Source organism: Arvicola amphibius, chromosome 2 (assembly GCF_903992535.2).
Source record: "Arvicola amphibius chromosome 2, mArvAmp1.2, whole genome shotgun sequence".
In the NCBI taxonomy this organism is placed as follows: Eukaryota; Metazoa; Chordata; class Mammalia; order Rodentia; family Cricetidae; genus Arvicola; species Arvicola amphibius.
The window spans coordinates 56,737,378-56,749,385 of NC_052048.2; the positions used below are offsets into that span (position 1 = coordinate 56,737,378).

At 53.0% G+C, this 12,008-nt stretch overlaps 1 protein-coding gene across 1 annotated transcript in view; it reads left to right on the plus strand.

Annotated features, from left to right (window-relative positions):
* The first annotated feature begins 1,199 nt into the window (after nt 1-1,199).
* Nucleotides 1,200-12,008, plus strand: part of Wnt7a (Wnt family member 7A) — a 44,634-nt gene continuing 33,825 nt past the window's right edge. Inside the window, exons 1-2 of the mRNA XM_038320517.1 lie at nt 1,200-1,270; nt 3,385-3,611. Coding sequence (XP_038176445.1) covers nt 1,200-1,270; nt 3,385-3,611 — 298 coding nt within the window. The remainder of the gene's footprint in view (nt 1,271-3,384; nt 3,612-12,008) is intronic.

Here is a 12,008-nt window from a genome sequence, read left to right on the forward strand (position 1 = left end):
TGCCTGGCTGGAGTCTGTAGCCCGCGCATGCATGCATGAACAGCCATCTCCGTGGAAGAAGGGTGAGCACGAGCGTAAATGAGAGAGAGAGAGAGAGAGAGAGAGAGAGAGAGAGAGAGAGAGAGAGAGAGAGAGAGAGAGAGAGAGAAAGAGTATGGAGGCCTGAAGTGGGGAGAAGAGTAGGGGTTCACTAGAGTTGGGGCTACCTTGTTCCAATCTGGCTACTCACCATCTGGTGACTTTGAGCTTGACTTTGACTTTACCTTAATAAGCCTCATTCTCTTCAGATGAAACTTCTTGGCTCATATATTCCCTACTCTCTGGATTGAGATGTTTTATCAAAGGAAGGGACAGGAAGACACGAGACCAGATGCACTACCTGACGTATCCAGCAGATGTCGCTATGAGAGCGCCCTGAGCTTACACCTGCGCGAGTTCTCAGGTTCTGCTTTTGGTCATTGGGCTTCCGTCCAATTCCAAGTCTCCACTGGTAGCGAGATTCCGGAGGATCCTGGAACGTCTAGCCCTCGTTGCAGCCAGTCCCTCGCACAGACGAGGGTGAGAAAAGAATGTGTGTGGTAGTAGTTCTTTAGATGAGGTCGCCACCCCAGTTCCCGGTTTCTAGCCCGTGTGACAGGACTCTAACCAGGCACGAGGGTTCTGGAATGAGCCTGTATCCTCTCCACCCAGAGGATGGCCCTTGGGCACCTGCTGGTCTCAACCTGCGAATTAGTGAAGGCGAGCGGGATTCCACCGCTCCCCACCCCCAACTCCGCTCTGCGCCCCCGCCTCCCACCGCGAGCTCGGAGGAGCACCGCGGGAGCGCGCTCGGGGCAGACATCCTCGACCCGCGGGCGCTCGGGCGCGGGGCGGGCGCTCCGGGAGGCGGGCGGGGGAAGGGCGGAGAGGGAGGGGCGGGGGCGGGCGGCAGCAGCGCCCCGCAGTCCCCGCGCCTCAAACACTTGCCGCGATCGCTGGCGCGCAGCGTCGCCCCGCGTTGTGCGCTTCTCACTCCCTCCGGCTCCGCGGCTCCCGCGCTCTGGAACAGTCTCCAGCGCCAAGCGCGGACCGACGTACTGACGGACGGCCCAGGGAGCCTCGGCCCGCGCCCCCTGAGCAGGCTATGTGGATTGCCCCGCCGGGCCCGGCCGGCGGGATCAGCACAGCCCTGCCCGTGGCACCCGCCACCAGCAGGGACTATGACCCGGAAAGCGCGGCGCTGCCTGGGCCACCTCTTTCTCAGCCTGGGCATGGTCTACCTCCGGATCGGGTAAGCGCCGCGCGCGTCCTCTTTGCGCGTGCGGTCCAGCGTGCGCTCGGGGCAAAGTTGGTTGGGTCCGGGAGGGAGGCGTGCTGCCCAACTTAGCTCAGGAGAGGCAGTGGGCGGTGCGGGAACCCTGAGGGCACAAAGGATCCCTGCCAGCGGACACCTCCAGAGCGCTTACTGTTCCGTAGACCTGGGCAGGGGATCGGGTCATCCCAAGAATCGCGGAGTCTGGAAACCTTCGGAAACAGATAGCTCTGGGACTCTAGAGGAGACTAACTGCTCCACAGGGTCATCTTTCCCAAGGACCCTGCAAGCCACAAGCACAGTAGGTCTGGCAGGACTATAAGCACCCCAGAGAGCTCGGTTCCCGGCAGAAATTCCGTGCGTCGGGCGCAGCCCTTTTGCAGACAGGGCTCCCCAGGTAGCAAACAAGAACCTAGGGGCGGAGGAGCGTTCTCTGGAAAAGCATTAACCACCTCTCAGAGGCCTGGCACCGCCCCATTTCCAACGACCCTCAGACCCACTTCCCAAGCCAGAAGGCAGCACCCTCAGCAATCAGAAACAAATAGTAAGACTACAGATAGTCAATCGATGGTCAGAGATACCAAGGAGAAACGCTCTATAGACACCAGCAAAGGGAAGCGAGACAGCCCGACCCTGGGGTCGCTGGGGTAGGAGCCAAGGAGCCCAGGCGTGCCTGGAGGTGGGGCAGGCAACGCTCTTACTAGAAAGTGGAAATAGGTGGCTCCAGATACCGCTTGCGCTGCATTACATGGTGTCTCCCTTTGTACTTATAAAGTGACTTGTGTGCGGCAGGATTCGGGAGATGTGGGGGGCTTTAGTCATGGACAGAGAGGTGCTGTCGCCAAAGGGCCACCCTTGTAGATTTCACACCTGCCTCTCTACACACCCCCTCTACCTGCTGTGAACCTCATGTCGCCACTTTGGGGAGGACTGGGCCCAAGACCAGGGGGCGTGTGACAGACCCTTTGTGTTTCTCCATCGCCACCCTCAGGCTTTCCACTTCCCCAACCCCACCTCTCTGGAACGGGATTTTGCAACCAAGTGTGCGATGAGTGGACTAGGCGGCCTCCAGCCCGACCGCGGATCAAGAGGCGGCTTCTGGGCTCGCGCGCTGCCTGCCTGCGGGTGTGTTTTAAGTGTTATTGATTCGCCCGCGTCTGGATGGCTTTTCTTTTTCCCACTTGCTTTAATCTTCATCTTGGCCGGTGCACTGCCGCCCTTCGCTCATCCACTCATCCAGCATCCAGGAAGCGGGTCCGGCCTACTGGCTCTGGCCGCGTTAGGTATTATCTTCATTTTAATTAGAAACGGGGAGGAGACACCGAAGACTGCAGAAGGAGAAAACAGCAGCTTAACCTCGGAGCTCGGACACCTCATTGGCTCACTAGGGGCCCTGTTACCCTAGGGGGAGGAGGAGGTCAGGAGGGCGTGGCCTTCTCCTTTCTGGGGCAATTGGAGGGAGGTCCCAGTAAGTGCAGTGACTTTGACCTGTTCCGCTGCCCCCTGGGTCCAAGGATTAATGTCCCTAAACCCCTGGAGGTTTCCCAGTCTGGTTGGTAAGACTGGCTCCTATGTCTCCCATCCTGTGTATTTTAAGTTTACCTGGGTTGTTCAGATGACTCCAGCTCCTGGGAATTGTTAGTTCCCAAATATTAAAAATGGCACCTCAATATGTGCTTCCCAGCGACCCTTCTGGGCGCAGACTGCCCACCAGAAGCTCTTGCCTAAGCAGTAATGGCTCTGAGATACACAGAGGGGTGTGAACTTGCTCCAGGTTAGAAAACAGAAAGGCTTTGATGGAAAAGAGGCCCTCCCCCTTGGGCACTAGTAAATTACTTCTCTGAAATTTGGGTCCCATGGTGTTATTGCTCTCTGTAGGGACAAACATATCCTGGTGGCCAGTTAGAGGTTCAGAGGACTTGTAGGTGAAATCTTTAGTCATCCTTCTGGCCTGCCCTCCCTCAGACTCTCACCCCCTCCCCGTGGCTCTGTGGGAGGTCCACTGTAGTATCTGAGATGACGTTGCCCCCTCCAGCACCTGCAACCCACAGTCTCCCTCCAGGTCTCACCCCCTGTATCTGTGTCCCCTCCAGTGGCTTCTCTTCCGTGGTTGCTCTGGGTGCGAGCATCATCTGTAACAAGATCCCAGGTCTGGCTCCCAGACAGCGGGCAATCTGCCAGAGCCGACCGGACGCCATCATCGTCATAGGAGAAGGCTCCCAAATGGGCCTGGACGAGTGTCAGTTTCAGTTCCGCAATGGCCGTTGGAACTGCTCAGCTCTGGGAGAGCGCACTGTCTTCGGGAAGGAGCTTAAAGTGGGTATGTGATCATCAGACACCCTGAGCTGGGCCTTCTGGGCCACCCTTGGGACCCTCTGTGGTCCCTTTACTAGCACTGTGCTCTAGTGCCCTTGCTGATTGTATGTTGTGGGTGTATGGATTAACGTCTACGGAAGGCCAGGGTTGCAGATGGGAGCCATGCTTGCCACTTTGTTGCTTACAGACAAAGCTACAAACCAACAGATGGGCCAAAGACTCACTGGCAGATCTAACGTGTTTTCAAATGAGGTCCCAATTTAAATGTGGGGTGTTTTACCCATCATAGGGAGTTGCATCTTCTTTTGGGAAATGGGCAGATCTATTGGCATCATTATGATAGTTTGAGCTGAGAATGCAGCCGCCTGAGTGTATGGTCTAAGTGACCCATTCTCTGCCACAGTCCCCACCACGCCCTACTGTGGTCCAGCATGTGTAGTTAGTCCCGTGACATAGACAGTCCTGCGAATCCATCTGATTTCTGCGGTAGTGCTTGGCAGGGGTGGGGGGGGTTGGTATGTGCAGACGTGTATCTATGCCTGAGCATGTGTACACATGTATCCAACTTGTAGAGCAATCATGATAGGCATGTGATTGGAAGAAAGCATGGAATGTCACTGATCTTCAGGAGGTCCTGGACCATGGGGGAGAATGTGGAGATGTCGTCTCACTTTTATGTGTCCAGGCTTAGGGGCCCAAGATGGCAATAGACCCACTTCTGTACTGTGTCCTTCCCCAAGCCACAGGGCAATACAGGTCTCTTGAGGCTGGGCTTGTACACAGCTCTGCTGCAAAGGTCCCCTTGAATTGCTTCAGCCCTAGCACCAGCAATTCCAGCGGGATGCTCAAAACCCCCTGTCCAGTCCAGCATTCTCCACATTCTGGCTGTTTCCCCAGTTTTCCAGGCTGCTCCATCTCCCGGCTGCTCCCGGGAACAGTTTAGAAATCAGAGCAGGGTATTACTCTGTGAAAGACCCTTTAAAGGGGCCGTTCACTCCAGCCAGCAGGAGACCATTGCCCACCTGTTGCTGAAACCTTGGCCTCGTCAGGGCCACTCAGTCTCATCCTCTTTTCCAAACACACTTTACTGGTTCCTCTTAAGGGCCATCGTGCCTCTCTAGAGATCAGTGCCCAAATCCTCTGCATGCATTCAAGTCTCTGGGAGCCTCCCACTACCTGCTCCTTGGCTCCATAGCAGCCAGCGCCTCACACTATCTCAGTGCTTTCTGCCCACTCCAGGAGGGCAGGGGCTCCCAGCCAGCTCACAATGACTATGTCATCCCCTGCCCCCAGGTAGTCTCGCTCAAGTCCACTTTGGTCACTAGATTCTGTATAGACTAGAGTCAGGCCCTGTGGTCTGTATGACATGGGCAAGCAGGTCCCCTCCTGCAGAGCCCCTTTCCCAGCATTCCCTGTCTGGATCCTCTTCACACCCGCCTGTCCCCTCCTTCATGCCAACCTCAGAATCAGTGTTCTTGTGGAGGAGAGAGGAGAGGACCAACTCAGCTCAGGCAACACCAAGACTGTGACTGAAGCCTCTGAAACCCCAGGCTCCCAAGCCTTCTGTTTGTCACCTGTCAGCTTTGTCCTTCTCAAGCATCCTACCCAGGATGGGTATAAGGACCCTAATGGCCTTGCTGGACTATGAAGAATAAAGTGAGCTTCAAAAGTGAGTGGCCACTTGGCCAAAGTGGGTGTCAGGGTCTTCCAGGGCAGAGATCATTTCTTACAATGTTCTGTTTCAGAACGAGGATAGCCAACCCACAGACACACTGTGACCCATTGGGCTGTAGCAGAGAGGGCCAGGATGGAGGCACCCCTGGATTATAACACCCCACACACCTGGCTACATACTGTGGGATTAGCCCTACATGGTCTAAGGAGGAGGGATGCCACCAGTATCCTGGGAAACAAAGGTCTGGGTTAGAGCCATGCCAGTTGGGACAGGTAAAGGTAAACTATGAGGAAGCACAGAACGTGGCAATGCTGGGGTACCATGAATGAAAGTGGGAGCCAGAGCTGGGAGATGTGGGAGCCCAGTCTAAGAAGCCTGAATTTCTAGGACTTGGAGTCTGTTGAGATATTCTGACTATGACCATGACTACCAAAGTATAGGCTGTACCTTAAACATTGTCACAAAAAAATAGCAACTTCGTATGAGTCAAGTCTTTCTCTTATGTTAACAAGTAGCCTGTTATCTCTAAAATTTGGGATTCCTGGGATCCTCACCCGCGCCCCCCCCCGGATTCTTCAGCTTTCCTTGTAGGACTGAGGTCTCTGACGTATGGATCTTCTCTGGCACTCTGAACCATAGAGCACATATGTCACCTTTGCAGGGACTTCTCAGAAGCTCCACCCTGCCCATCTTTGTAGAGCCCATTGGCTAGAATTTAGTCACATGGCTTCACCTAGCTGCAAGTGAAGCTGTGAAAGGCAGTCTTGCGTGCAGAGCAACCATGTTATCAGCTCAGGATGTGAGAAATACACAGGTAGATTATGAGGCAGGGTAGCTAGCTTCTAGTTCCCCAAGCTGAGGTCTGAAGACTTCCTTCCTCCCACCTGCTCCCACCCATCCCTACTGTGGTCCTCTGTTCCGCCTGAGCTTCCTGGCTTTGCCTTTCCTTCTGAGTGTCTGGATTTTCATGCAGAGATCTGAGAAGGCCGTGAGCAAGTCTGGACAAGGCTTCTTGGAAGCAGAAAATGAAACCAAGTCCAACACACCCAGGTGAAAAGGGGACTGTTGAAATGCCTAAGGAGCTGGAAAACTAGGGATGGTGCTGGCTTCAGAATAGCTGGACCAGAGGTTACATTGCTTTCCACCAATGCCATGGGGACAACCAGATGGTCATTGTAGACTCAGGACCGCAACAGGTCCAAGACTTCAGGAAAGACCCTTGACCTACCTCAATGCTTCCTCTGGTTCTACAGCTTAATGAAGCTGGACTTTGGGTCATGTGTTCATCCCAGGGCAAGGTGCCTTGCTGGCCACCACGAGAGAACTTCACTCTGGGCATCTCTCATGGAAAAGAAGCAAAATGCCAAAACCGGGGCTTAAATAGCTGGTGTTTATTCCTACCAGTTCCTGAGGCTTGGGGTTCAAGACCGAGGCTCAGCAGGTTTGCCTTCTTCTGAAGCCTCTCCCTTGGACTTGCATAAGCTTTCCCTGCTTGGTGCTGGGGATCCAATCCAGGACCTTGTACTTACTAGGGCATCACTCTACCACTGCCTGTGAAGCTGTTTGGTTGCTTCTTCCTTTCCCTCATGGATGCTCTTACAGTTCTTTTAAAAAGATACCAGTTTCATGGGAATTGGCCCAACAATGACTTTATTTTAACCCAAGCACCCCTTTAAAGACCTCTGTCAGATTGCAGTCACATCTGGGGTGCTAGGGATCAGGGCTTCAGTGTGAGTTTCGGGGGGGGACATAACTGAGCCTACAGCAACAAGCAGTGGTACGATCCATGACTTAAGAGAAATTCTGGAGGGCTGGAAGAGGCTCAGAGGTGGGACACCCCCAGATGGTAAGAGGAGTTTGGATCTAAGAGCAAGGTAAGGGGCTTGCTAGCTAGTCACTGGGATCACGGGTAGTGGGAAAAAACAAGAGAACTGTGTCTAAGGTCATAGGAGACAGGGAGAGGGCTCAGGTAAGAGATGGTTCTAGCAAGTAAAGCTTTCCTGTGAGTGCCAGGATTCTTTCTGTGTGGTGTAGGATGTGATATGTTTAATAAGCTGAGACCTGGCCCAGGGAGACTCTCTGGGGGCCCAAGAAGGGCTCTAGCCCCACCCCTCCCTATCTTTTTCTTCTGTGTTGGGGATTGAACTCAGAGCCTTAAGCATGCTAGGCAAGTGCTCTGCCCCCTTAAAACACTTTCTTAGGCCATTAGAACCATTTTCCAATGGAGGAGGGATGGTCCTTCCTTGTGGGGACTTCCTTCTCCACCTGTCCCCTCCCACGCCAAACTTTCTCTGTTGTGAATGTGGAGGGGATGGAGAGCTTTCCATGTCTCTGGGGTTTATATTTTATTCATCATAACAGATATCCTCCCCGTGAAATGACTTCATTTCAGCTGAGTTTAATTATGACGGTGGAAGATTCCACCTCTCTGTCCCTCCATAGTGCCACTATGCCTTCCCAAGGGGACTTCTCAGACCTCCACATTCATGCCAGGTTGAGTGGATGCCACCCATGGAGTTCCCTGCCATCTTGATTTATATTTCCCAGGGAAGGGAGGAGGTTGTGTTTACTCAGCCTGAGCTGCCTGTTCATGCCTTCTGCCCGTTGCCCTGTTGTCTTACAGGTTCTCCCGTTGGGCTGGGATGGCATGGTAATACTGGTGTCATGATACTGTTGGGGAGCCTCACTCTCTGCTTTTCTTCACTGAGGCTCAAATGTGGCCAGAAGCTGAGACAGTCCTTTCTTGTGGCCCTGTCCTGCCAGTCTTACAGAGAGACAAAAGTTAGTTGCATCCGTGGCTGATTTGGGGCAGAGCTGAGACTTAGTAGTGAATTCCCCGTTGCTGGAGGGATTTGCCGATGTGTGTGAGCCAGACTTGAGAACCTCAGGGAAGCTGTCTGGGGCAGCTAGATGTGCTCCAGAGTCTGAGTCACACCCAGGTTTCCATTCTGCCTCACCCTTATATCACTGATGACTTTGGGAGGGCATAGGACCTTTCTCCTCTCACTCTGCCCATCTGATGTGGTCCACAATGCCAGGTGGCAGCAGAAAATACATGACACAGAATGTAAGATGCTGGCACCTGGTGGGCTGGATCTCAGAGGATCCCCTTTCCCTCTTCATGGAGCCTGTGTGCTGATCTGATAGAGATACAGCTCAGGAAATGGGGACTCATGCCCCAAGTTCCATTCTTTGTTTTTTTGTTTTGTTTTAAGGTAGGGTAGCTGTCCTGGGACTCACTCTGTGGACCAGCCAGGTCTCTAACTCACACAGATCCACCTGCCTATGACTCCTGGCCCAGGTTCTATTTTTTTGTGTGGCAGAAAGTATTGATCAGGCCACTAACCTGAAATCCTTACATTGACTATAATTGTGTCCCCAAATCTGCCGGATTCTCATCGCCTGGTTTAAACCATCTTCACACAGTCAGTGCCTGGACAGCGTCACTTTCCTTATGCACTCTGCCCTGCTTGGCCCTCCAGGCCATGCAGCCATCAGTGTCGTTCTGAGTAGGATGTCCCCACATAAAACTCTGTTGTGGTTTCCTGTTGCTCTCGGAAGAAATGCAGACAAGGTCCCTACTCCTTTGGCCAAGGCCTCTCTTGGTACAGTCCGCTGTCCCCTCTGCCCACATGCCACTCCCCAGACGCCCTCCATCTCTCTGCTTCCCACTCCCTTAGAGACACCCCGTCATACTCCTGCAGTGCACCCCTATCCACCGTTTCCCTTTCCATATCTTCTTTGATGCCATTGCTGCTCAAGACAGCTCAAGGCCTTAGTCCTAACTACCTGCTGTCTCCTAGCCACAGACCTTGACCACAGTGATAAGGATGCCAGTCTCCCAGGTGGCTAGAGGATGGACGAGGCCGGTGAGTCTCCCTTTGTTGCTGGACCATCTCTGTATCTCCAGCCAGAGCTCTGTAGGGAGCCGTGGCTTCATGCTCAGCACATGGAAAACTGGTGACCACCATGAGCTCAGTAGACGTAGGTACACCACAGAATACTGAACCAGGGAATGGATCTACAGCACACACAGGAGAGACAACCGAGCTGCTGCAGTAGCCTGCCACCCTGGTATTATACATGGTTCCCCTCAAGAGCCACCTTCTCCAGGAAGCTCTCCTTTGGGACAGCTGGCCCTGACCCACTGGGCTGCTGTATTCATGGCACTTACCACGTGTAGACACGTGGAAGAATGCACCTCTAGTTAGTCATCTCTTCCAGCCTGAGGCTCCTGAGAACTTGCAGAGCCCCCAGGCCTGGTAGAGGCCAGAACCTGGCACATCGTAGGTTTTCATGGAGTACCCGAAGACCACTCCTTTCCCCCCATGTCCCCAGGGCCTTAGAGCCATGGAGTGCAGGCTAGCCCTGAACACCATGCTCAGGAGTCCCTCACACAGCTTGTGAGTGCTTTATTTTCCTTGCTGGGAAGATAAAGCATTTCATTTTCAAATAAATAAGACTGAACATTGTTGGCCTCACGTATCTGTTTGGGTCCTTTGATGCCGTGGCATTTACCATGGCAGCTGTTTTGTTTTTATAGTGCCAAGTGTAGGACCCAGAGCCTGTGTACATTAGGCAAGCCTATTTGAATAGCCATCCAGTGTGCTCACTCTTCAGTGATCTTCCCTTTGCCTTGCCGTCCAGGGGTATTGACTAGCCAAGAAAGACGACTGTAGCCTCACTCAAGAGCAGCTGTGTCCAAGTTCTGCTCAGCAGACTTGTCCCTGCCATACCCTGCCTGGCCCTGCCCTTCACTGGCAGATGCTGTGCAGGAGGGGTTTGCTTTCATGGCTGGTGATTTGGGGAACTTAGCTTGTAATACTCTTTGCTCTGATGGAGCTGATATGTCCACCAGTATATTAAAAGCACTAAAAACTTGTGCAGCCTCGCCATAGAGGTCCCAGCTGTTCCATGATGAAGTGCTGCAGAGACCTGCATGCTGGGAATGGCTACTCTGCGAACTGAACTCGAAATGTGATTTGGGGCCAACACTCAGGTCATCCCCTCTCGGGTCCAACATCTTTTCTATGGGTCCGGAACAGGGGCCTGCTAGCATCCGATGTGATTGGGACCCATGAGGTCTGTTCAGTCAACATTCCGCAGCAATTCCCAGAAGGCACCTAGGAAACTCGGATGCCAGACTCTCCACACAAGGGCAGTAGAAATTCACAGACATGTCTGACATGTATCCGGGAATGCATGGTACAGGATAAAGAGCTCAGACCGAAAGCCTGCAGCCATGAGATTTTACAGTTTCCGAGGAGCATGTTTGGTTAAATTCACGGCTATTAAATGGTTATGGGCTCAGATCCCTTCATATCTACCTGCCCACCCCACACTCACTCACCTGTCCCACAGACAGGATCTCTGTACAATAAAAACTGGTGAGCAACACACTAGTCAGCCATGGGTCCGTCCCTGGCTCTTCCAGCGTCTGACGGAAACAGATAAATCTGGGACTGACATGCTCTCTATGAAGGGCAGTGTGGACTGTAACTCAGAGCCACCTGCAGGACCACCTGAAGTAGGGGCTGGCCTGCAGGACGTAAAGAGGTGGCACGGAAGGCTCAGCAGTGTATTGTGACTTGTGCAGGATTCTGGACTCTAGAGAGGATGGGCCAGCAGGATGCTAGAGTGATGGACAGGGTCAGAAGAGAGACATCAGAAAAAAATGGAGAATCCCATATGGTTGTGTTTGTTTGTTTGTTTTGAGACATGGCCTCATTTAGCCCAGGCTGACCTCAAACACACTATGTTGCTGAAGATGGAGTTAAACATCTCCCCACTCACAAGTGCTAGGGTTACAGGCATGTTCCATCATTCCCAGATTTCCCATGGAAAGGTTTTGCACATCACATCCAGAGGTTTTGCTCAGGCAGGGAGTTGTCCAAGAGATTCGATCAGGAGGTTGAGTGATAATTACATTCTTTGTGCACACAGAAATTTGCTACGTCGCCAGCATTATCAACAAAGAAATGGTGGTTTCCATCATGTGCTCAGGGGGTGCCACATTCCTTTCCAAATGCTCACGGCCTCCGGTTTGGTACCCTCCTGCAGAATTTTTCCAGGGATGGGCACACATGACCTAGGATTCAGCCTCAGGTCCACCCGCCTCCGTCAGGGCCAGGGAAACTCTGATGCATTACCTTTCTCTCCGGAGCAGGCATTTAAGCCTTGCTCTCCTCTATTCTAAGGGACTATCTGGGTCCATATCCCTTGCATGAGAACCCCTAAGGTCCCCAAAATGCTCTGTCTTTTTACCCACAGCTTGGAAAAGTGGAGCAGTGTTCGGCTGCTTGGCAGGATGGATGGGAAGTCCTTTCCAGGGAGAGAGATAGAGCGAGGGGCGGCCAGCTCCACTTTCCCTCTGCCTTTCTTAACAATGCACCATCTTGCCCAAGCAAAAGCTCTTTTCTTCCCCCATTCTCGCTTAGAACACAGCCAACAAAGGGCTTTTTGTCTCGTTTGCATTTTTTTTTGCAAGCCTCAGTTCATCCTGGATTTTCGCTCTCCTGACATTATTCTTTGAGATGAGCTTTTTGTTACATGGTCTTTCCAGCTTCCCCATGGTAGATAGTCCAATGCGTGCGCGCGCGCACTCACGCACACATGCACTCACGCACACATACACACTCACTCGCACACACACACACTCATGCACACACGTACATGTGTACTCCCTTGCACACACAGTCCCTTTCACACATTCATTCAACCCAGAGA